The 26,043-nt window shown below is 39.3% G+C and overlaps 1 protein-coding gene across 1 annotated transcript in view; it reads right to left on the bottom strand.

Annotated features, from left to right (window-relative positions):
• Positions 1–79: 79 nt before the first annotated feature.
• Positions 80–26,043, bottom strand: part of IARS2 (isoleucyl-tRNA synthetase 2, mitochondrial) — a 26,390-nt gene continuing 426 nt past the window's right edge. Inside the window, exons 2-24 of the mRNA XM_057386447.1 lie at positions 25,857–26,043; positions 25,161–25,283; positions 24,175–24,331; positions 22,936–23,084; positions 22,797–22,846; positions 22,591–22,700; positions 22,415–22,505; positions 21,908–22,023; positions 20,715–20,884; positions 19,841–19,931; positions 19,481–19,632; positions 19,162–19,322; positions 11,724–11,826; positions 11,007–11,100; positions 5,676–5,784; positions 4,822–4,924; positions 3,754–3,879; positions 3,251–3,382; positions 2,555–2,661; positions 1,598–1,743; positions 1,267–1,457; positions 561–705; positions 80–448 (exon numbers count right to left, since the gene is read on the bottom strand). Coding sequence (XP_057242430.1) covers positions 294–448; positions 561–705; positions 1,267–1,457; positions 1,598–1,743; positions 2,555–2,661; positions 3,251–3,382; positions 3,754–3,879; positions 4,822–4,924; positions 5,676–5,784; positions 11,007–11,100; positions 11,724–11,826; positions 19,162–19,322; positions 19,481–19,632; positions 19,841–19,931; positions 20,715–20,884; positions 21,908–22,023; positions 22,415–22,505; positions 22,591–22,700; positions 22,797–22,846; positions 22,936–23,084; positions 24,175–24,331; positions 25,161–25,283; positions 25,857–26,043 — 2,968 coding nt within the window. The 3' untranslated portion in view covers positions 80–293. The remainder of the gene's footprint in view (positions 449–560; positions 706–1,266; positions 1,458–1,597; positions 1,744–2,554; positions 2,662–3,250; positions 3,383–3,753; positions 3,880–4,821; positions 4,925–5,675; positions 5,785–11,006; positions 11,101–11,723; positions 11,827–19,161; positions 19,323–19,480; positions 19,633–19,840; positions 19,932–20,714; positions 20,885–21,907; positions 22,024–22,414; positions 22,506–22,590; positions 22,701–22,796; positions 22,847–22,935; positions 23,085–24,174; positions 24,332–25,160; positions 25,284–25,856) is intronic.

Raw genomic sequence — 26,043 nt, 5'->3', positions numbered from 1 at the left:
TACTGGGCAGTTTCACTTAAATGGAATTGAACTTCTGTAGAACAGAGGTTGCTAAGAACAAGTAAAYCAATCAGTTATTTTTAACCACCTTTTTTATTAAGCTGAAAAGTGATATACACAAGTAGGTGTATATATATATATATTTATATATATACACACACATACATAAGGTTCCCCAAAATACAAGATACTCCTGCTCAGGCTGGGGTTTAAGCATCTGGTTCTACAGGTTCCAGTACACAGAGCTGCTGGTTCAGCCACTTGGGAGCAGCTTTTGCATAGGCATTTTGTCTTCACGTGCTCCCCTTTCCAGCAGCAATAACTTGGAGGCACCGTGGGCAGGGAGTGCTTGAGGACTCGGCCGTGTATCTCCTGCAGCGAGGGCATTTGGCTTTGGCAATGGGTCGGGCTATAACTTTGTATGCAGATTGCTCACAGATGTCACCACCTGCCAGAGAACATGGCATGGTGAGAGAGAGGCTGTAGCTGTAGGTAAACCTCAGGCTGTGAACAATACTGTATGTGGTAATGCAGCAGCCTGTCTGCAATGGTTCTCTTACCTTCCAAGTTAATCAGAAAGGTCCCTTTTACGATGTTGGCATCTGCAGGTGTTTCTTTGGGGAGCTCGCTCAGCAGGGTTGTCTGAGAAGCCATCATTAKCTCATTCAACTGTGAAACACTGGACGTTTCTTCAGCCTGCAGTGCCTGGGGGAGAGAGAACTTTCAGACTTGCAACTTTTAGACCTCCCTTTGTTCCTTGGCATCAYCCATTGTAAAAAACGAATGTAAGCTGTGGTTCCTAGTCAGAGTGGWTAGTTTGAACCAAGAGTTTGATTTACTCCTGCAGGAACTCTTAACTGCAGTGTCCAAGAGAAGGGGGCCTGATGGCCAAGCAGCTGGCCATGAGCCAATATTCTGTTCTCCCAAGGAGAAGGCCAGCAGCATTCCACATTAGGATGCTGTGTTAGAAGGAGCACTGCCAGCAGGGTGAAGGTGATTCTTCTCCAAGTAAACACARAGTCACTTTTTTACTGTCAAATCCTGGCACAGGTAGCCCAGATAGGTGGTGGGCTCAGAGGTATCCAAAAACCAACTGGACAGAGGTCTGGGCAACCTGTTCTAACTAAGCCTGTCCAAACAAGGGGCTTGGGCTGTAGAGGCTCCAGCAGGCCCTTCCACCCTCAACCATTCTGAGATTTTCTGGTAAGTACAAAGCAGAAGAAAGTTTTCACAGAGACAACACCACTCCTAAGTTGCATTTGTTACCTCCATTAATTCAAACAGCAATCCAGGCTCAATTACAATGATGACTTCATATTCCAAAGAATTCTTGCCAGAGATGGACCCAAGGAAGGATTCCCTCATTGCACATGCACCTTCTATTGCTTCCTCAAGGCCAGGCTTCTTCCATGCTGTGCTTGCATTAATCCAGCCAGTGCGAAACACACCCTCTGAGTCTTGAAAGCARAACAAAGCAATTCTTAATTTAGTCWGTTCATTAAATGAATAAAAAAGAATAGCAAAAATTGGCATATTTTGTAACTGTGCAATTAAACACTGCACTAAAAGAATTGCTTAGAAGTTGTGTGTGCTTTACCTTTCTTGTAAGGGATGTACCGGAAAACCTCCTCTGCCAGGTGGGGCAGGATGGGTGCAAAGGAACGGACAACGATGTCCAAAGCCTCTGCCAACACAGTTTGACAGGAACGACGCTTGGGATCCTTTGCTTCTTCACAATAGAGCCTGCAAGACAGCAGTAAAAGCTGGGAATTATTCCTATGTTCACATCACTCTTCCTGCTCAAAAGCCACACTTTTGGGACTGCCACTGGAAGCACAGGAGTCTGACCCAGCCTGCCTTTCTAAGGAGAGCTTTTCTCAAATCCCGTTCCTGGGCAAGCACAGTGGGCTACAGACAGGACCCTYTGCATCAGCAGCCACAGTTTGTCACAGGAAAAGAGATTCTGTACACGTTCATTTGTGGAGAGAATCTGTCCCCAGGGAGATGAGCCTGCAGCTGTGAGCCCTTTGCTCTGGTTCAYCTGTAAACCTCACCATTAGGGCTTTTTTCTCTTCCCCCCTCCTCCTTTACTCACATTGTRTTAGTTAAAGATCAGTATAACCCCCACACTTCCTACCCCATGGAACAGGCCTTACACATTTACAAAGGTACCTGTCACAGCCTCAAGCTTCTTTTGCTAAGCAAAAAAACAGGTAAATATATTCAGTTGCACAGTTAAGTGCTAAAAGCCTTTCCCCCTACCTTCCCAAATTCAGATGCACACCCTTCTAGGTAAAAATAAATATAAATCCAAGACTAAAAAAAGATTATTTGGTTTTATATGTGCTCGTTTCATGACCTTTTAAAGTGTTCAGTACCCCCAGTGGACAGAATAGAGCAYAACAATGAAAACCACTCAGCTGAAMTCAGCTGGARTGCACTGARAGGTTCTCTGAGATAGCTGTGTTCACTGAGCATTCACATGGAATGTTATCTCCATGTCAGACCCATTCCCTTATTTTTTCCCTTTTAAAGGCAGCAGGAAGCAACTCACCTGTCCTTGATCATGCTGAAATAGAAGTTAGACAAGTTTTTGGAACAGAAAGCTTGCAGCAGTCGAACAACTTTGCTATAATCATACTGTTTGTATGCTTCTGTAACCTGGGAGAGGGAGGTAGGAACAGTGCATCACTTTGCATCACAGAGCACAATGACAGCCCCTGATAAACCCAAACTTACAGAGAATGGAATGAGCAGCACAAAGCCTGGGAGAAACTTTTCTTCAAAGGTTGTTGGAGGGGAAAATATGTTAGGTCAGTTAACAATTAGGCCAAATAAATAATTYCCATTCAAACTTGAGAAACTGGAGAAACCCCAGAAATTATGCCCATGGTTTCAACAGAATGGATCTGAGTGACTCAAATGACAAAGTTCTGGACAACAGCAGATTTCCAAAGCTCTAGTTTTTGGGGTTGTTTTTTTAAATWTCCTTCTTYAAYTACTTTTAAAGASTTCTAATTTGARGCAGGAGTGGTAGTGGGAAAATCTGGTCAATGCCAAAAATTAGGAGAATTTAAAAGAAAGCCTTCCTCAAAAACTGAAATTGGCTCAAAGGAGTGCACATTGCATGAAAGAATCCTTTGTGGTTGTACTGTGCCTACGTGATACACATTCTTTACTCGCACACCTAAAGGAAATACAACCAGTGGAAAACTTTACACGTGTGTTCATCTAAATACAACTCCCCTACCTTGCTGCCATACTCCTGCAGTAAGTGCAGCATGTATTGATCCACTATGTACATCTCTGCAGGGGGAATGGAATCTGTCTCTGGATTGAAGCCCTCCACGTTTCCCAGCATGAAGCGCAGCGTGTTCCGGAGCTATGAACAACCCAGATCAATTAAACATTAATGGCCTTTGCTTTAGATGGAACACAAAATGCTCATATTCCATCATTAACTAAAACTGACTACTTTTCAAAATGATTATTTGAATAGTTACAAAAGCATCATGAAAACATGGCAAAAGGACCTACAGGAAAATAGAAGACTGGCTGTTACCAAAACACAAAGCTGCAAAAATTAGTCTATCTCAGCACACTTTACTACTTGACCCACAGGTGTAAGGAGCAGTAGTTCCTTCCTAAATAAGCTTGGAAAAGCTTCTTTAGCCTAAAGACTGGACAGCTTTGCAGCCAGTACAAAGAGGACCTGTTGCTGGGATGCATTGTGTGGGCATTTGTGGCTCTTACCTTGTTGATGTCATCTCTGGCAGCATTGAGTACCACAGGTCCAATCATCACCTCAGTGAAAACATTGGATTCAGCCACCCACCAGCGGAGAACGTCGGCACCGTACGGGGGATCCTTGGTGTGATCCTGAGTACAGACAAACAGGCACAGAGCCATAGAGCATCCCCACTTGGAAGGGATCCATAGGGATTGTTGAGTCCAACTCCCTGCTCATTGCACCTAAAACTGTCCGTGTGCCAGAGGCTGCTGTAGTTGGAGGCCTCCCCATCTTTTAGAAGGATTTACTGTTGAGCATGGCCACAACCCATAACTGCAGCACTGAGTACAGACAGTGCTAGAACTCAGGTAAGCTGAGAGAAACTCATCTGCAGCCTAAAATCCTATGAATGCTTATCATTAAAATAGCAAGGTTAATATTTAAAACTACATAGGTTTTTCTTTCCCTTCAGACTGTTTTCAACTCTGAAAATGGCTCTTCTCCTTTTTGAAAGAATAGGAATAACTGTGTGTTTTAATGAATCAGATAAGCAAGTCATGTATGGATTGATTCTTTTGTCTAGAGAAAGAGCTGCAAAATCTGCTCAGCAGCCTCAGAAAGAGCAACAGCAGGACTGGGAGAGAAGAAAATTCAGAGAATCCCCTGCAGTGCAATCTCCCTGACCATGGAATGGTTTCCAGAGTCAATAACAGTCTGGGAGCAGAGATTGCTGGGGTGCAACTGCTACATCTGACTGCTCCATTGCCAGGCCCACGTGGTAGGTTTCAGTGAGCTTGAAAGCAGAGATTAATTCTTTTTTTTTTTATTTTTATTATTCCCATTCTCATTACTCCATCAACAGTGGTARAAGGAACCATTCTACACTCCTGCACAATTTTCTTTTCTCTTAGCAGAGAACAAAGGTGACAGCTTTTCTTGCACTGCAGCAGAAGTGAAATAACTCAAGGTTTTCAGTCCAGCCAAATGGAATTGCAGCGTTGCCAAAGAAGAGCCTTACAGAGTTCTGCCACAGAATCTGGCAGTGAATGATTGTAAGTAGCAGTTACGAGAAACTCAGGAGTTTGACCTACTTCGCCTCCATTGATAACAACATCAGGGTCAACCACGTTGCCAATAGATTTGGACATCTTCTCCCCTTTCTCACCAAGAGTAAATCCATGAACCACCAGAGTCCTGCAGAAAAGATTTTAGTGAAAGGAAAGTCCCAGTACAAAATCTACAGTAGGAATATATTTCTAATGAGGATATTCTCAAGTCAAAGCATACAKAAGCTTGAGGCTTCATGCCCTGAGTTCAACCATGGATATGCTGCATTACCATCCAAGGCGAGCAAGCAACTTTATTTTCTTCATTTAATTGTGTTGTGCAAGCAACAGATTGTTTAGATATCCAGGGCATGTGTATTTCAGATTAATTAAAGACTGAAGTGTTATTTACTTTTTAAGCCAATACATTTCCCAAAATTGCACACCCTCCAGGCAGCTGAGCCACATTCCCCTYCCCTATGCTTTCCATCTTCCAGGGCATAAATGGTGTGCCCTAGCTCCAGCAAAACACAAGCACACAGCTATTCAGAATTTTCTGCACCTAATGTTAAATTTACAAGTTAATGATCTTGGGATCTTGCACACTGCACTTCACAGAGAATTTCTTTAATTGTGGGAGTGGGAGAGATAGCAAAAAAACCTGACAGTGCAATTTCTAAATGACTAAGAATGAAAACATTRTTAAAATTATGATAGAAAAAAATCCCCAGTAAATTGATTACAATCTAATATGAGAAAAACTTCAAACTGAAAATGTATAAAGAATCAGATACTTGGCAATGGTTTGATTTCTCTTCTTTATACACTACTGTGCACACTATCAAAAGCCCAATATTGAATAAATGGGCTAGAAATGTGTTTGCAATCCATGCACTTACTTGAAAGGTGCTTTTTTCCTTACTGCCACACTGGTTAATAGAGATGACTGAAACCAACCTCCCAGCTGGTCTTTGCCTTCAAGATATGTATCTGCTCTTTGCTCTGCACCTTTAAAACCAGAACATTTCATTTGAAATATCATCCTATATCTTCAAACAATTAATACACAAAATCTCTGAAAGTGATTAGTAAAATMATTACTTTTAAACCCAGTTACTTTTATAAATGGAGTGTGGTTACTTAACTGTGATACAAGGGATTCATTAGTAGCACAACTTTTAAAAGAATCCAAACCTTGCTCAACTCCAGAATTTAACAAACAAGCTTGCTCTCTCTCAAACCATGTAATAAATTACGAAAAGAAGCTATCAAGAAGCTACACTCAAATTGCGTCACAGAAGTTCTCAAAATACTTTCCAAGTACTCCTAAGACAACTGGAATACCCAAGAAAAGTTCACATACTTTTGAATTAATAAAAATTTATKCCACCATCTGAAGCTTGGAATTAATCAGGGCACTCATTACCATCTGGAATTACTCARGGCACAAGGCACAGAGGTAATGTGCCCAAGCAGCCCATGTGAGGCATTTTCAGAGGACAGCAGGAAGCTTTGGCAGTGACTGCAGCTCACCTGTGACAGAATTKACATTTTTTGGTCACTGGTGTTCCAGGAAGATTAAAAACTTCAGGAAAGAGTTAGGACAACATGGGAAACAAGAAAGCCTGTTGGGGATAAGGGCATTTGGAAAAGCCTGGCTTGTTTAGCTTATCCATGTGAAGGCTGAGTAGAAATACACACACAATAAAAAAAAGAGCAATGCTAAGGAAGAACAACTGGAGCTAATGAATACTTTTAGAGGAAAAATGGTCTACAAGGCAGGCAGGRTATCAGCTGACTGCACAGTAAAGGCAGAAAACAACCCAGCTATCCCTGAGAGGACAGCAAAAGTTTAAATGGCTTTACTGGTGGAATTCAGTCACTGTACAAAAAGGTACAAAACTTGTTGACTCAGGAAGTCCTCCTTGTCCTAAGCAATTTCAGAGAGGTCACTAGAGTGAGAACAGAGTAGTGTGGAACACAGCARAACATGCAAGTCAAAGCCTACAAATGTGCAAAACCATATACATATTTGTCAGGAATTTAGTTTTGATTCTGCAGGTTGGTGGTGTTGCTTTCCACATATTCGGACAGAAGTTTCTCTACTCAGATTTTATTCACTATCTCCTTTTATCCTCTTCCTAGGACCCCTGAGACAATGCTTCTTTCTGCTGCTGACACACTTGATTTATTTGTTTAACTTAATGGAAGTTTCGATATTTAGATCCATCCTGCAATAAAGGGAAGTTCAACATTACAAAGGTCAAGGCCTCACTGTTCAGGTAGCATAGGAAAAATGTGTGGGTGGCTGTTACGGTTTTTAGCACATTTGCTTATTCATTCAAGGAAATCTACAAAGAGTTTGGGGTTTAGAAGTACAGTAAGTAAGGATCAGACTTTGTATTAAGAGACTGCAAAAATACTTGTGAGGACAAGATAAAGAATATTTGTGCTAAGGAAGGCAATAACATTAGAAAATCTGTTTGTTACTTACAACTAGTTTACTAGCCGATGGTTTTAGAGAAGTGAACTTCTCATGGAAATGCCAGTRGTTACAGCTTAGAGAAGAATTTCAACAAACAACTGATTACAAATAGCAAATTGGATTGGCCTTTTCTGACAGGAACTAGCACATCTGGCAGGCTGGCTACTGGTGCTTGCAAAGTTAACAGAGGCCTGAACATTTTATCTGTAAAATACAAACATGGGGTTTGCATATATAAAACCTGCCTTTAAGTAGCTCTCCTTAAGTTTTGTCAAAGTTGTGACTGTTATATATAAATTAATTACAAAAATGGTGCTTTTTCTTTTTTTTTTTTTTAAATGGAGGAGTATGTCCAACAACCCCAAAGAGACTTTTCAGTTGTTTATTTTAACTGAGGYATAGTACATAGGTCATTACAGAGAATTACAATTTATGATCCTTCTGGATTGGATTTCAAGATTCCCTATCTTTGATCTTACAGACTTTGACTTTTAGGTTAAACGTATTGTATTTTAATGCCAGGAATGAACCAGCTAAGATAAATTCAAGCCTCTCAGTCAGCACAAAAGTTTAAACACTTAAGATAGGCAAGTTGTAAAATAATCACATTCATTCAGTTAAACATTAGCCAATAAGGTAGGGGAAAAAAGTTATGATGTTGAAAACTAYCATCATTGCAATACCAACAAAACTGTGGGTAAAAAGCTGTACGATGTCTACCAGTGGCAAATCACATCACAAGAGTCCAGTGTGCATTTTTATGTGAAAATTTTTTTAGGATAATCATCTCAGGGCTGTAGTGAAGATGGCACTCTGCCCGTGAGGAAAATGTACAAGCATTTTAAGACAYTAAGGAGTTCTCTTAAATGGACGCTCCAGAAGGAGCTAGTGGAATGAGCTCTGTCAAAAAGTCTGAACTTCAAAGCAAAAAGAAATTCAAAACAGAAAAAAAGTCCCAGGCACCACAGCTTTAAGTATTCAAAATTAGCATATGCTTTTGAACAAAATTTTGCTTTTACCACACTTTMCTTTCGGAAGCAGTGGAAGCATTTGAACTTAAATTTTAACATTGAAACAGTTCTTCCAAAAAAACATTTGAGGCATGTATAGCAAGAAATGAACAGGATTAGGGGGCACAACAATAAACTGTTCAGTGAAAACAGTGTTAGGCAAACAGAGCATTAACAAAGCAAACAGCATCCTCAGGAAACTTTAGGGGCAGCAGGATTTCAGAGCGTGTTGCACTGGTGGATCTGCTCTCAGTGATGCCAGTGAGGGGTGTTTATTTCACACACAATCTCCTTACAACTGTMTAATTTTGAGTTTGTGACTACAGTAGCCAAATCCCTGATTTTAGTGTGTGAGTTGCACCTCCCTACCTGCCACACTGCTGATGTAGAACAGTTTGTCATTTGACTTGTAGCTAAATCTGTCATTTAGCTACAAGTGGTACCTTAGGCACACCTAGGCTGGAAAAAAGACRCCAACCCTAATTTAATGGAACAAGAGTAACTTTAAGCCATGACCAGAACCAGGCCCTGTCTCTGGAAGGAGATGCACCAGGGCACACATTAGAAATAGGACAGTGCAAGGGTAAAAGGAAATGGAACCTAATGAGTTATACCACTGAGCTTGGCTGTCACTGTGCAATTCCTTTAACCTCAGAAGAATCTTTCTTCTTCCTCCTCTTCACCCCCTTCCCAGCCTGCTGTATTTTCTGACAGCAATCTGTGTGGCCAACAGCTAAAGAGATTTATTTTGTAACAGCTTTTGTAACTACTTCATCTCCTTTAGTAACCTCAGACACAGCTGGGTCAAGTGTGAAAACTCAGGCCCAAGTTGCAGAGATGCTGGAGAGAAAGAATTATTTTCACAAGATTGGAACTGACAGGGAAATCTGTAACATCTGTTATTCCTGCTGGTTACTAACAGTTCATTGACTTAGAATTTTCAATAACTTSAGTTCAGGGTAGAGTGAAACAAACATTAGTCTCAGTTTTAGCCATCTTGTATATCCTGCAGTTGTCCTAAAAGTAACTTGTGCTGTGAAAAAACCTCTGCCACCGACACTGACATCAGCAGGCAACAACTTCTGCTATCACCTCCTACCACAAAATTAGTTCTTCTTCCTATTAGGACATTCTCTAAGTAATCTTAGATTTCTCCATGAATTTAATCTTTTTTCTCCAACAGTTCTTTGAAAAAGAATCACACTCACTAGCCTGTCTGTAAGCCYTGCTGATTATTATTGATATTGGAGAAGTTCTGCAAAAAGCTGGAGCRTATTTGGAAAATAGACAAAACTCTTAATTCACCAACTTCTCTTGCAGAGCTTTATAAAAGGTGAGTGAAAACAATAATTTGATTTGAAACACTGAGACTGTACGTCCCTTCTGGCAGTGGCTGGAAGCCTCAATTACACAGAAAAAAAAAAAAAAAGTWATGCAACTTTTGTGTCATTTCTGAGAATAAACAGGGTTAGGAGGTTACATTGCTAGTTAGTCAATCCCCAGCTTTTACACCAGTGGGGCTACTGCAGTCAAGTCACAGAGCAGAAGAAGATGCCTTACATACACCAAGTTCCAGCAAACTTCATTAAAAGAGAGGACTAGGCAGACAAGAGGAACTTGTAATGCTTCCATGAAAAAAGAAGTCTGTAGTGTGAAAACCCCCACATTTTTTAGACACTACAGAATCCATGTGGGAGCTTTACACAAATTAACAGCAAATCAAGAGTCCTGATTCTGGTATTCTCTATAGAAAGATAAACCCTTTACACAGGATTAGAGGTAGCTTTTGCAGAATGAGGTGTTTAGCCCTTCAAGAATGCATGTTTTTAACTTCATAAAATACCACTACTTTGTTATACCTTTCAAAATCAAATCAAAAAGGTTTTTAAAGAGTATAAACCTCAATATATTTAAAGGTCTTTAGAAAATTAATGTTTGCCGATGGTACTGTTGCCTGACCACGTTGCTAAGAAATAAAACCTCTGGTACTAACGTGTTTTATAMTTCAACAAGATTGTTATCATGCAATTGTGTACAGATGGTTTAAAGTCCAACAGACTTGATGTATGGGACCAGACTACTCCTTTAGAAAGGACTCCTGACTTTGCACTATCCTCCAGGCAAACAGTGTATATTTTAGATCTTTTTATACAAATATATATCTGCTACCTGCTGAGAAGTAACTACTGGCAGTAGAAGCTATAAATAGCATATAGCAAGTATAAATATTTTAAGCCACAATATACTGCTTTAGTTACTGAAAGTAATCAAAAGTGAAAAAAGCACACCTACACTTTTAAATTACAAAGCTTACTTAGACTCAGCAGCTGATCTCAATCTTGTTCTGCTTCAAATAGCACACACAAGCACAAACTGAAATTTGTTAACTGAAAACAACTTAAGAGTTACCACCTAGCAGCAAAGCACCTTGGCTGTTTGTGCCATCACACTTCTACACCCAAAACAAGCATGCTGTGATTAGAAGATACATGGTGCACCACATGGCAAAACAATTCAAGTGGAATATTAGAAAAATCTCARTTTTAATTGCGCTGAAAATGAGTTTGCCAACATTAAATCCTTATCTTTACAAGCAACAGCAGCTTTACAAGTCACAACCAGCCTGCTGCTGGCACAATCTACCTCAGTTTTGYTGACACCAACACTGTCACACAGAGCAGTTATATTCTGTTCCCCAATACTTTAAAAGAAAGATCAACATAGGAATTCTGTACCTTCCAAAACATGAGCCCAGGAAGTTCCACTGTCAAACCAAATGTCTAGGACATCCTGTCCCTTGACATAATCCAAAACATCACSACCACCAGCCTATTGAGAGAACAATTATTAAATAATGCAAACAGAAAACTCTGTATTATCAATGCTTTTCAAAGCATTAGAAATAAAGCAAATTTGGTTTCTGGACCAGTTTTGTACAGGCTCTACTACCAACTTTGTGAGTGAACACAAAATARTGTAGATAATTTTTCACAATAGTTTTCAGATAATTATTGATGGAAACCCAAAGTAGGGCAAGGAAAAATTACGAGAAAAACCTTAGATGGCACAGTAACACTACAGCTTTGTGCTGGCTTAAGTACACAATTGTTAAAGAACAATGAAAAGTTATGAAAAACTAAATAAAAATTCTAATCTATTTTAATGACCAAGACCTAATAYATATTTAGGCTCCTAATTTGGTTAATTAGGATGTCACTTTCCTYCTGATCTAAAGGAGGGACACGGAGACCTCTGCCCTGAATTAAGAGCAAAATCCAAATTATATGTATTTTGCCCCACTCAGACCTCACTTTCTGAATATTCCTTTCACAGGRTACCTTCTCATGGAGGTACAACACTGTAAAGAAACATGGGAATATATGACATTTTTCTATTATGTCCCATGGCTTAACTGTCTTGGGCACCTCCTGCACCTGAAATGAAAAGTTTACCTTTGCTACAGCCTCCTTTGACAGGAGCTGTTCAATAGGAAGGGTCCACCATGCATCTGTCCCTTGCTGCTCCACAATTTTGATGACATCTGYGATGGTTTCACTGGGTTAGGAGGAAAAAAAGGGGTTTATGAATTGAGGAGTTAATCATACCTTCTGCAAGTATCCCAGACCCAAACCAGTGAGAGACCCTGATACAGACCAAGCTATTATGACTTATGATTTTCCAGCTTCTAATCAGACAAGACTCCACAGAGCTTCCTGCCTCTATTAGACTTCCTACTTTGGTTTTCCAAGATGGGAGGATTTGTAAAACATACAGAAACCCATGGGGATTCCAGCTATCTTCTTCTGCAAATACTCAATAATTGGGGCATTTAGGAAAGATGCCAATAGCRAGAAAACTTCTAAAATCCACTTTAATTGCTATTTATTGACCTTGAATTTAAAGAAACTACACAACTATTTCTCCTCCAAAAACCTGCTCTTTTTGACAGGAGGCCTATTTTTCATGCTGGACACAGAGACCTTGAGAACTCTGTATCTGTGGAAAGGAGTGACAAMATTACAGCTTTACAAATAGTATACACATATACATTAGATTTCCAGTTGCCTGGATTCCCCCTTTCTAGCAATATATTTTAAAAATTGTAATAAATATATACATAAATCTATTAATCAAAAAATGTAAGAAACTGAAAGTTCTGCACCCAGTTGAGGAGTGATAATAAACCATTCAATGTACACTCTGAAGGTAATCTATGATTTCATATYATATAGCACCAGCCAGGACAAAGGTCCTGAAATAAACAGGTATTACAGAAATAAGAAAAATAAAAAAATCAGCTAAGCATTTTTTCTGATGTGAACAGATAAGGCAACCTCAAGGCGTGCAGTTCTGTGCACTATTGATGACACATTCAATCCTTGCCCGCAGTAGGTAAGGCTATGGGAAATTGATTTTTAATATTGCTTAATGCCAAGTCTAGACATAAATTAAGATATCTTAAAAAACCAAAGAGAAACCCCACACACTTTGTCTTGCTGACTCACAGAGCACTCACTAAAAGAGGTGATTTTTAAGACATCTGCTGTATTTAAGGAAWACAGCAGATCATCATGACCTGCCAACTTCAAACTAAACCTGCTGTGTTACCCAGGCCACCAGAGATTTGTTTATAAGTCGAGAAACRAAGATTTAATCAGTTAACTAATTTCTTGACACAGTATTGCAAAAGGGGAACAAGYGAAATAATAATCTGGCATAATTATCTTGAAAACACAGAAGGCAGATGATCTTCAATGTCATCACTCGGTTTTGTATTTGGATTTCAGCACAGTATTTTACTGCACTGCTAATAAGCTGAGCTACATCACTAAAACATTCAATGGACTCTTATACACAGAGTTTAAGCATGAAAACCTGTGTTCTCCAAGAAGCTGTAGAACAAATCATTTCATGACATGAGGTACAAGAGCACGAAAATCCAGTTTTGCTCTTGACTGCTCAAATTGCAACAAGAAAAGAACAATTTTGTATTAATCAGACAATCATCAATTAATCAATTTACTTCTCAAAGTAAATTCCTGCAGAACATCCCACCAGGTTTTCTGCAGGGAAAGGCCATTAACCAGCAACACTCTCACATGGACAGCCAGCTGGTACCACCACCATTCAGCCCCTTTCAAACCAGCACAGGTATCATTCACCTTCCAGTTTTMATGGTGGTAGGACACCATTTGAGGCTTTGTAATGTATCTACTAACATTTATCTTGCTAAAACAACACTAAGGAGCTCCAGTTCTGAACGGTATCACCTCTTTTCAGAAATATTTGMACAGAGGCCTGTTTGTCTATACTTTCAGTTGTGAGAGAGTTACTTCTCCAAGACAAAAGCAAACATCACCTCCAGTCCTGGTAGGACTCCTGGCAGATAGCTGATGTAACCCTTGTGTCTTGCTTCCTTTATTCTAAATCTTCAAAAGCAGAAAGCTCTCAGGAAAAACAAAACAGAAATTTGTTTGTCTCAGCAGGGACTAAACAATTCCACTGAATTTCTCTCTTGCAGGGTCAGTACCTTACATTGACAAAGCTGGATTTACACCCTGACTTTAGTGATGACACACACYGCAGTGCCTGGGAACATTTTAGAAAAAGCAATACACAATATTATTTTTTACTGTTTGCCAACAGAAGTCTCCACTTTTGATTCTTCTCAAATACAATACCAGTTATAGATAACCAGTTGCCTTTGTGTGACTATTTCAAGATCTCTCTCCACAGTCTCAATGCCATCCAGTCACTAGCCAAGTCTTACCCATGGAACTCACCAGTAGAAGACAAGAATAGCTAAATGAAAAGAGGATGATTTACCCTAAAACATGTTTATTACCATGTAAAATACTTGTGTATGTTGAATGATTCATGGAAGAAGTAATTCAGAGCTCAGCTAATGGCTCTGGCCTCAGTGAGAGCCAGAAAAAATTTCTGATCAGGAGTCATACCCACAATTAGTACAGAAAAGCTACAAGCATGTCCTGACAAACAAGCAGAAAATTTAAAGARGAACTAAGCTTGTCTTCCACATAACTTTTTCTTATTGCAAGTGCACTTCAATGCAGGGACATCAACTCTAGTGGTGAATTAATTTTCAATCWATACATTTTTAAAGCATTCAACAAGTATTTCATGATATCTTTATTTGGAGGAATTTAGAAAAGGTGATAAATCCAGCTGTAGAGGAAAACTTACAGCTATCTTGGACAACGTATAGAAATATATTTTAAACAGTTTTTTTCCTTTCCATCAAAGGTGGGGGTGGGGAGGGACAAGGAGGAAATAAAACCTTGCTATCACTCTCCCTTGAGAAACCATCATAAAATGACTGCTCTCATTTACAGTATMGCCAATGTCACATAAGAGTTGTGTACCCTTGCAGATACACCATTCCCACAAAACATACTRTGGACTAACCTTTTATCAAGTATATTGCTATGCAATGCAAAGATTATGCTATTAATTTATGAAGAGCAGATTTTTTAAGACATTTTCGTAACACATGAAGCAATGGATACGATTATGCTACAGATAAAAGTTTTCAGATAAGTAAAGGAGGTCAGATTTGTGTTATCAATCACTTACTGGAAATAGGGAGTCAAGGACTGCAAAACCAACTTTTTATTGACCAATATTCTCAAAATTCTATTATAGTTTCAAATCAAGTCTTAAAAAAATATTTTAGCAGTGCAAGGTTTTTCATTATCCAGTGTTTCCCTGCTAAACATAACTGAACTTTARCAAGTGTTTTATAAGATGAGGTAGTTTAGAAAAATTTCCAGGGTACCTTTTCAACAAATCTTTTTCCCTCCTACACTTTGAAAAATACAAGACAAATAAACAAGCCCCTGTACCTGTCTCTGCTCTTCTCCCAGGATACTTATGATTAACTGTTACTACAAGAGAGAAATAACTTTATTTAAGGTATATGCATTGCCAGGAGCAGGATTCTTGCAAAGTATATTTCTGTAAGRTGCAAGTGAAAACCACCTTGCTCAAATAACTACTCATCATTTTATAATCTGCAGCCTTCAAGGTGAGCATGATAATTCCCCGAGTGAGCCATAAAGGCCATTGTAAAACTTTGCCCTGTATTCAGAGGCTATCTGGAAGAACTTGCATTACGTGTCCCTGCTCCACTCTGACACCCCTACGGCAATTCACGCTACCACGGCTCCAGCCAATCACTTGGGAGCCTGATATTGATTATGCTGCACACTTATTTAATCTGTTAACAGAAATTAGGCAGCATTAAGATACAGTCAGGAGGAGAAGAATACAGAGCCTGATGTTCTCYCCATCTCCTTTCCAACAGCAGCAAAGAGGGAAAGTTATCTTCTGCTTTACGTGAACAGTGATACTTCAGCTGTAAGTATTTAAGGTATAGGAAGCTGCTATTAATTGCAATTCACTGAAATGTCTTATTATTTTAAAATACAAACTGGAGCAAGGGTAGATCTCCTTCAAAAACATGTTGCGGTTTTCTTAGTAATTTAATTTACTTAATTGAAGTAAAAAGTTAATCAAAGCCACAGGGAAGCAGACAAAAGTTCTCAGGCRTTAGAATAATCTTTGCAACACTGCTGCTTTTACCTATACTATTACTATACTATACCTACTGCTATTACCAATATCCAAACAGTGAATTAGTAAAGCAGTTATTGCATGAGATCAGATTAAAGTATGTGTTCTAAATGTGTCATTTATTACCTGAGCTGAGCTACTACTGGAAATACAATTCTCATGTTTTAGTTTTGTAGCTCTTTCTTCTTTTCTACAAGTTACAGAATTTCTTACATTGAGAATGTTTTCTCTTGAAAATTATTAAATATTAAAAGCTGTCACACAGCATAAGCATCTATTTGTGCATGTACTCTATTTAACGTCTTTTTTCTCCAGTTGTGAAAAAAAAATTGCACAAAACCTCACCTCTGTATTCTTACTGAAAATGGCAATAATGAAAAAATGTTCTCTCTTTTCTCTCTCTTTCATATAARATTTTTTTAATAATAAGTTTTACACTCCTGATCACAATATGATGCAGTATACGCTGCATAAAAATTTAAACATCATTGGTATATTAAATTTATAACCATAGACAAAAATGTCATTGAATCAAATATCTTTTAAGGCTATGGGGGGGCCACAGCAGCAAATAGGAAGACTCRTGGGGATTTTGCATCAGACTTGCTGCATACATCATTACAAACTATCTCTTAGCTTTTAAGTTATAAAGACTGGATYGCTGGTGTGGCAAAACCACTCTGTTAGAGAAAGTACTTCCATCTTGAAAGAAGGGCTTTCAGCAGTTTTTCATTTAACAAATTTGGGGGCAACTCTCACAGGGAAACAGTGTTTATTTTAGGGCCTTTTTTTTTCTTTTTAAAAGTCTTTTTACAGGTGATACTTAAAAAGGATCACTCAAGATGGATCACTGGTGCTCTCACATGTAACAGCAACTCCATGTGGACTACAATGACTTCCAGTGGAGATGCTGTTACTTTTGATGGTCACTCAAACTCCACAGCAGCTGCTACTGAAAGGTGGTTTATCCAGCATTGAAGTTAAAAACAGCTTGTGTTTTGAAATGCAAGTTATTTACTGGTGTTTTAATTATATTAAGTATTCAAACTGTCTGAATAAGAAACTTTAAAAAAAAATATGCCAGCAACCTGTTGTCATGATTTTCAAAATAATAATGCAAATGCAACAAAATCAATCAGGCTTAGATGGTTATTTCAATAAGAACTGGTGTCCAGGAAAATGACCTATGAATTGACAGACTGTCTTCTAAATCTGCCTGTCACTTCTATAGGCCAATATTCTGTACACTTCTACTCCAGCTACAGAAGTCTGCTACAGTTAACTTGACAAATATTTAACCTCAAACGTTTTAGAATATTTAATGACCRTTTTACACTTTCCTGTGAAAACTCCACCTAGAGTAAGTAAAGTTAGAAATAGAGTCCTGGCTATAAATGAGCACGTGAAGCTGTAAGTCATATGAAATAAATCTCTTTTCAAGCATATTGAATATGTCTGGTTTTTTTCCCCTAAGTGCCTCTCTCTTCCCCAGATCAATTCTACCCAAACATGCCATACTGTTTCTTTGTTCACTCCCCTACATGAGTGACTGCTGGGCCAACACCTACATGCAAAGGTGGAGGTATTAAGCTGTGGCTGAGTTTACCAGATCAAAATGATGCAACTGCTGCACTYTGCACAACTCCAGGAATGATCTCACATAACTTGAGCACTCACTCAAAGGTTTAATGCAGGTTTCTGCCTTTCAAAGTAATTTTACTACAACCTAAAGGAATTAAGGAATTTCYACACATCCCTCCTTTCAAATGCTTTCTGTCCCAGCTCCTCAATGTTCAGAAGAAGCTCTTGCTTTGTAGTGTCCTTCACATCTGATGTCAACTGTTGAATTGGTTTTCATTGCACTCTTTTTTTCTTGTTAAACTACATATTTAAAAATTTTTAAGCAACACACAAACTCAAGCYGGCTCTTCAACCAGAATACAAAAAGTATTCCTCAAAAAAAAGTACTTTTTGTAAAACACTTACTTTGTTGCAAGTAAAATGTTTTTAAACCCCACAAACCCTCCACCCATTTATTTCCTGATGTGTGCCAACATTATCCAGGCACTATAAACGACTGTGGCTATTGTGATCTTTTCTCACAGTTATTGCCTATGGTAAGAGAGCCAAAGTACATCCCTGTGCACCTACACACCCAGTCGCACCAGGTGAAGCTAAGGACAAAATGTCTAAAGTCCATTCCCTGCTCTCCACACCCTAAGCCTCACCTACTACTGTCCATATCGACTACTTGTGTGCTCAGTACAGCCTCTGGAAAACATGCTCGACTCCTGCAGTACATTTATTCAACACCAGAATAAAAGAAGTTCTACAACACTATTCAAGTTCATCTCCAGCTATGCAATCTTATTATCCAGGTTGTAAAGTTAAGGTGTATAAAACTGAACTACATCAGCATATCTCAAGGCAGAAAAAATTATGGAATTAATCAATGAATGTGGAACTCCACAATACTACTTCTATGAAATCACTTCTTAAAGGGAATTCACAACTGAAAAACTCTGTTTCCCCAAAGGAGTAAAAGCAGAACTCTCTTACTCCTTACAGGACAGAAAAGAATCATATTTGGTTGAGTTTTCTTGTTTTAAAGCATAGCTTGGATTTCCTGAAATACAGTGTTTGCAATACCTGGACAGTATTAACCAAAAGATGGCAGAATCAGGTCAACACCTGAAGATCTGGACATACCAAATCATATAGCTAAAGGTCTGTTACACTTGAGGCTGGTCTTCAAAACCACCCTAATTGTGTTTTGAAACAAGATAGTTATTTATTGTGCAACCAATGTGGTTATTCCACTTCAGATACCTCACTGTCACTTACTTAACTGCAAAAAGCTATTCTGACACGGAACCTGGTCTGTTCAATGCATAGTGCTACATTTACAGTTGCAATCTATTCTAACCACAACTTCCATTTCACTTCTTCCTTAAATGGAAAGGCTTAAATGGAAAGGCCAGTCATGACTGCCAGCTTGCCTAAGTACAAAAGATGAGGCATGGAACCAGCAATTAATCTCAAGGGGACTTTTCAGGTAACTATTTAGATACTTTATTAAGTATCTAAATAAATTGATTCCTATTTTTTATATACAAGTCACCTCAAACAACAAGTTTTTGACTGCTCTAACATAGCTAAATTAGATCTGTGTATAAACTACAAGTAAAAGCTTGTATTCCTACTTGAAATAGTAAGAAGTTTTATAATACCATTAACTGCAGCACAACAGACAGTGCTCATTCTATCATTTCTCTTTGTATAAGGCTAGACAGGTACCTGTTTATCAAGCTTTCTCCTGTGCTCTTCTGGTAAAAAACAGGAATGGGGACACCCCAGCATCTTTGCCGTGATATGCACCAGAAGGTCCTTCTGTCCAGCATTTCCAGCATTCTGTTCACTGCAGAGGTAGGGATGACTTTCACTTTTTTCAGTGCATCCTATAAAAGAGGCAGTGCRCTGCTGAACACACTCCAGCATTCTCATAAATATTCTTTATGCTGCCAGTAAAATACGTGAGTTACAGCAGGATTGTTTTGCTGATTCCAAATAACATAATTTGTCTTTGAGTGTTTCATAAGAAAGCAAAATTACATACCTGTGCTGCAGCCTTCACATCTGCTGTGTTTACAAACCACTGCTTGCTGGCACGAATAATCATTGGYTTTTTAGTCCTCCAGTCATAGGGGTAACTGTGCACATATTTCTCCTCTTTTAACAAACTTCCAGCTGCCTGAAGCATCTTAATGACTGAGAGAAAAAATGAGGCAAGATTAAAAAGCAGTTTGGACATACAGCTACTGTAAACATCAACTCACTCCTTTTCATAATCAACACTTAGCAAGAAATGCCTGTACCTAGCCCATATACACAATATGGTCAGTTTATACAACCCTCAAAATACACCTGCATGACCGTAACTGATGAAGTAACAAATGGTCAAACACCAAATACTCACCAGCTTCATTCCCCTCTTCAAGGACATTCTTGTTTTTAAGTTCAGGACCTGCCGCTTCTGTAAAATGCCCCCTTTCATCCACAAGGCAATCCTAAAAATAAAYAAATTAATCATGTCAATAAAATACCATGTGGCAATTAATTACCTTTTTGGTATTCAAAWGTGAGTTAAATACTCTACTAGGTGACTCCTTTTCTGATAAATATTTAAGTACACTTCAGATTTAGTGAACTGCAGTTTAGTAATCTAAGGGCAAATGAATTTTAGGTGTCAGAAGAAATGAGCATCATTACATTTACACATACACCACAACCATCTTACCTCAAAGTGACTGGTATTTGAGTGACTTTTCAAATAAATAGTGAAAAACAAATGCAGATCTAACCTCTCTCACCCCCCATATCCTGCATCTTCACTCCCATTAATCATAAACTGGCCATGCATAACTGAACTGAATCTATGTATATTTAAAACAAACTTTGCTGAAAAAATAGTAATAATGACCCCTACATAATCAGCGACTTACTGGTTTGCATGTAAGAGACAATTTTGAGTAGTGAAAGTCAATATCTGAGAAAAATTCTCTGTGTTATCCTTTAAAAAACAAAACCACACAAAGAGCAGAAAAATCTGATTCTGTTCTGCCACTTCCCTGTAAGTTTTAATTAGCAGAAGGAAATTTCATCCTTTTATCATGACACACATTCCTTTRARGTTAGTGTWGCATTCCTGCAGGCCATTAGTGATWCTCACACTTCTGTGAMTGCTTCAAAACATTTTCAAGTTTAATGCACAACTTAACACAAATCATTTTACGGGCACACAATCAATCAGTGGCAGGAAATCAAGAGCAGCAGCTGAAAAGATAAAGTACCGTGGGTAGCTGATGGTGGGAAGCTACGCTGTAATCTTCCATACCATGAGCTGGGGCTGTGTGAACTAATCCTGTTCCTTTTGTCATTGTCACATGATTTGCAGGTAAGAGAGGAGAGACTTTGCCAGGAATTGTGGGATGAGCACAAGAACCATCTGCCAAATCTGCACCTGAAAAATACAAACAGAAGGTCAAATAGAGAATTTCATGCATTCAGCTTCTTTTATCATAGAGTAGAAAAGGAACAAGTCGTTAAAAAACCACTGAAGAAATATTGTTAAAGCCTTGCTGAAAGTCAATGGCGTTCACAGAACACTTTTCTCCCAGAAGGAACATGTTTAGGAACTGCTGTCACACAGTTATGCATACAAATACAGAAAAGTAACAAAYATAATTACTGAATATATGGGAAGTTAAAAAGAACAGGTTACAATACTATATTACTTTTTAAGAARGTTCAGCTCTACTCCTCTCAGATGCTATCTGTAAATCACATGATTCAAGAAGGTGGAAGCTGTGAGAAAAAACACCTCCAATAATTTTATCATTAGATATGAACAAGACTTTCTCTGAAAGAGAAAGTATGGAAAGAAACAAAAAAAAACCTGAACACACAAAGTCATAGATTCCTCGCCTCCTTCACATAAGCATATCTCCAGCACTCAATCAGTGATAGAGGCAAATCAATAAAGCTTACAAATGACACCAAATCCCAAATTATGACACTGAATCCCAAGCCTGCCTGCTAAGACATGCCACCAGGCAGTTTGTTAGGATGCCAGCTGCTTTAGTCTGTTCAGACAGACAACAGCCACTAACAAYACCTCAAGAGTCACACTTGTAATTAGCCCCCTTTTGTCATCAACGATGGATGGAAAGACAGACAAACTGCACTTAATTACACATTACTCAGTGTAATTAAGATTTTGATCACTTAACAGACTTACACTCCACATTTCAATCTTCCAAGTGTGAATCCAGATTTTAAAAATGCATTTGAAATCTGTGGGTGATCATTTGAGCTATGAACACCAATAGTAAATCTGACAGATTCCTCCTCCTCCTCTTTGTAGTGTTTTAGTGAAGCCTATTCTCAAATTATAAACAAACTTTATCCATCAAAACTGAAGCAGTTTTCAGACACCTACCAGCGGATTCCTAAACAATTTAGGATTAACAATATTAGAACCTACCTTTACAGGTTGATATAACCTCGAACTGTGTGTCCAGAACAGCAGCTGTTGATTCAACTCTATCTGCAGCAAGGATGAAGTGCTGTCCAGTTGTTGCACATTTTACAATGGAGTATCTGCAATGCAAACATGCATTTGTGATACTAAACAAACAGCAAAACTTTACCCATTTTTGAAATGCTTTGTCTCTAAAAGACAGACAAATATATTTTACATCTACAATTCACTCACAAATCTCAAAAGAGTTTCAAGGTAACTTTGCATCATGGAGAAGAAATAATTTTAAAAAATTGAAGCAGAAATTAATATATTAGTAGATATAGAACAAAGCTTACAATTGCATCACTTAAAAAATCAACCAAAAAAACCCCAAACAAAACCAACCAAACAAACCACAAAAAAGATGCCTTAAGTAAACTGTAATGGCAGTCCAGAATGTTGTAATTTTGCTGCTAAATATCAGTAAGGACTGACAGACATCACTGAATCAAGTGAAAAGACACCTACGCTGAATCTGGCATGTAACAAACTGCTTGATTGGCTGGCACAGTCCAAGGTTGCGTAGTCCAGACTAGCACACTAGCAGGGGATGATCCATCTACAGATGTAAATTAGAAGCACTTTACTCACAGTTATAACAAAAATCAAAGCAATCAATCTTTAAAGCTACAGAGAAGCTGTACCTATCACAGAAGACAGCTTAGGAGGCGACTTCAGCAGCGGAAATTTCATGTACACGGAGCGACTGATGTGCTGCTCGTTGTACTCGAGTTCTGCCTCAGCCAAGGCTGTTCTGGTACACATCAAACACAAGTTACACACTGCAACATCAAAAGCTATGGGTATCCTTGCTAAAACTTTSAAGACAAAATAGTAAGTTGATTCTTACTTTGTTGAAGGGGACCAGAACACAGGTTTATAGTCCTGATAAATTAAACCCTACAGAGGACAGGGAAGGAAAAAAGAGAAGTTAGGAGAATCAAAACTCCTGAAAAATCAATACAGACTTCAACAGAAGTTCAACATACCTTATCATACATCTTGTAGAAGACTCTCAGCTGGTTTGCTTCATACTTTGGGTCAAATGTAAGGTAGCAGTTGGCCCAATCTGCCATTACACCCCAACGAATGAAGGCAGATTTCTGCTTCTCAATTGCTTTTTCTGCAAATGCTCTGGCTGAAGGGAATAGTTCCATTAAGCACATGATTTAGCATACTAAGATCAATAAAAATACCATTTAAAATGTACTATTGATGTTTTTTTAGCAAAGCCAGCGCTGAACATAATGAAGCTATGCCCTAATTACTCTGGTTCAAAATACATACATTTCAGATTGGTTGTTAAAAAAAAATTACTGCAAAGAGTAAAGAGAACCAAAAGTGGCGCTTGCTGACTAATACAGACTTAATTTGACTAATTAAGCACACGTCTTTAGAATATAAACTTTACTTTTAAGAAAGAGGGGGAAATATGTTTTGTTACAAAGAAAAATTTCTCAAAATAAGTTCTCAACATAAAATTAGAAAGGTAACTTCCTCTGTTGATGCTAATCCAAAACTTTCCAAGTAGCATTTGAAACTAAGATAGCTCCTTTCACTACCACAAATTCAAATTTAAGAAGTTTCAAGCAGTTTTAAGCTCATAACAAAAACTTTGCAGCTGAATTATGTCTTTCAACCCATACTGTATTTGAAATGATTTMTTCAGAACATTCTTCAGAACATATATTTCCATATAATGCAGACTTTCTCCAAAAGGATCCCTCTACAGTTTTGTAGAATTGTTAACACAGCCAGCAAATACATTCCTATTTAAGATACTGAGCCAAGCTGTCCTAAAGGAGCCTGAGTTTCACCTGCATCTTTTCAGCTCCTAATCAAATTCAGCCTTCAAAAACCAAAAGGATGCTGATAAATACCAGCTGATAAATACCAGCTTCCTGCCACTATACAGTTAACCAAACCAGACATTAAAATCCTCTGCCCTCCTTTTGTTTTTTTTTCAACCCAGGGTCAGTGCTCTGCATGTCCATGACAGCAACAAATTAAGCCTGTGTGAAATTATCCCATTGCATCAGATTCCAGCCTGCTCTTTCTGCTTGGCAAATACACCCAGAGATCATAGAAAATACCACCAATAGCTACTAGAGAAKGCCACAATGAAGTCTAAAAGCTATATAAAGCATAAAATACAAAATATAAGTAGGGTATACAAATTGTTAAGCCAGTCTTTTTCATAAAGATACTGCAGACAGTAGTTTATTCACCTCTCTGCCGAATTTCCATTGGTGAAAGATTTTCAGCTCCTCTGACTTCTGACAGTGCCTTCAACTCAATTGGCAATCCATGACAATCCCATCCTGGCACATAATGTACTTTATAACCTCTCATCACATGGAAGCGATTGGTGATATCTTTCAATATCTGAAAAGCCACAAGGGTCTGTTATCACTTTAGCTCCCCCATGTGGAACAGCCACATTTGCAATTWAGCTCCTCCCATTCAAAAACCACAAACATCAACACTGCAGGATAATTTTATATTTACAACCAGAGAAGCTGTGGGTGCCCCATCCTTGGAAGTGTTCAAGGCTAGGTTRRATAATGMTCTGAGCAACCTGGTCTAGTGGAATGTGTCCCTGCTCATAGCAGAGAATCTGGAATTAGATCATCTTTAAGGTCCCYTTCAACTCAAACCACTCTGTGATCCMAAGACCATGCATTTTTTATTTTTCTGGCCTATCATTTTGTACATTGGCAGAATCTTAAAAGACCTCTCATCCAAGGAGTTCATACAAGCAGTGTAACTGAGTGGTGCAGTTTATAAACTTGCAAGACTTGAAGTGAACAAATCTGACTCACTCTCATTTTTAAAACAAAAAGTGCTGGACCTACAGCACTGGCCTAGTGCACATTGCTKCAGCCCAAGCCCCAGCACTGGGACTGTAAGAAGCTGTGGGAGACATTTGAGYCTTTCTCACTTTGTGGCCAATGTAATGCAGGGAATTTCAGGACTGAATCTAAATGAACACTCAGCATTCAGTAAATGATATTTATGTCAGGGTATGGTATCTATGTCAGCATGGCAAAATATGGCACCCACATAAACCATACCATTGGCTTTTTAAAAACTCCAGCTACCAAAACCCAAAACATTTTAAAGTGTTATTTATTTAAAAAGGAGTGGAGAACACAGAGCACACCACAGTCTTTACCACCTCAAAAGAGTAGAGAATTAACAAGTAAATATTTACTTTATTTAATGCATGGCCAACATGAGGGTCTCCATTGGCATAAGGTGGTCCGTCATGCAGACAAAATTCCTGCTTTGCTTTCCTTTGCCTTTGCCATGAGTACAGYTCTGAAAAACCACATTTCTGTAGAGACAACAAGAAAAAGATCAAAACCATCACAAGTCTTTGCAATTCCAAAAAGCAGGCAGGCAAATACACTTTTCTAACTTTTCAAGAGAAGACATCAGTGGGTTTAAAGTACATAAAACCCCGAAGGAGGTGATATATTAGGCCTGACTGTCTTGGCACCCCACTATCCGGAGGGTCGTTACTCTTCTCCAAGTAAGACTGCAACAAATTTATAACTATCCAAACCATAAATAAACACCTCAAGAGCCCGAGCTTTTCTAACCCCGCACGGCCAGGCCAGCTGAGAGCCCAGACTCGCCTCAAGTTCTCTCTGCACGGCGGGACCGAACACAAACCCCGGCGGCCACACCCGCCCCACTCCCGGCCCGGGGCTCGCAGCGCCCGAGGCAGCCCCACGCCCCTCCCGGGAATAGCAGTCCCGGGGAACCAGCCCGGCCCCGGGGACACCAGCCCGGCCCCGGGGGCACCAGCCCGGCCCCGGGGGCACCAGCCCGGCCCCGGGGGCACCAGCCCGGCCCCGGGGACACCAGCCCGGCCCCGGGGGCACCAGCCCGGCCCCCGCCGCACCTGCTGCGTCTCCAGCTCTGTCTCCGGCTGCAGGCGCCCCGGGAGCTGCGCGGGGAAGCGGCTGCGCGGCAGCAGCACCGTGTCCCGGTAGCGGGAGTCCTCCCGGCTCTCGGCCGCGGCCTCCGAGGCGGCGGAGCGCGCCCATCCCCGGGCGGCCCCGGCCCGAGCCCGCGCCAGCGGCGGCGCC

This window comes from Malurus melanocephalus, unplaced genomic scaffold (assembly GCF_030028575.1).
Source record: "Malurus melanocephalus ecotype Western Australia unplaced genomic scaffold, MMel_1.1 scaffold_968, whole genome shotgun sequence".
NCBI lineage: Eukaryota > Metazoa > Chordata > Aves > Passeriformes > Maluridae > Malurus > Malurus melanocephalus.
Note: the sequence above shows the minus strand (reverse complement) of the source record. Positions and strands in the feature narration are given on the sequence as shown.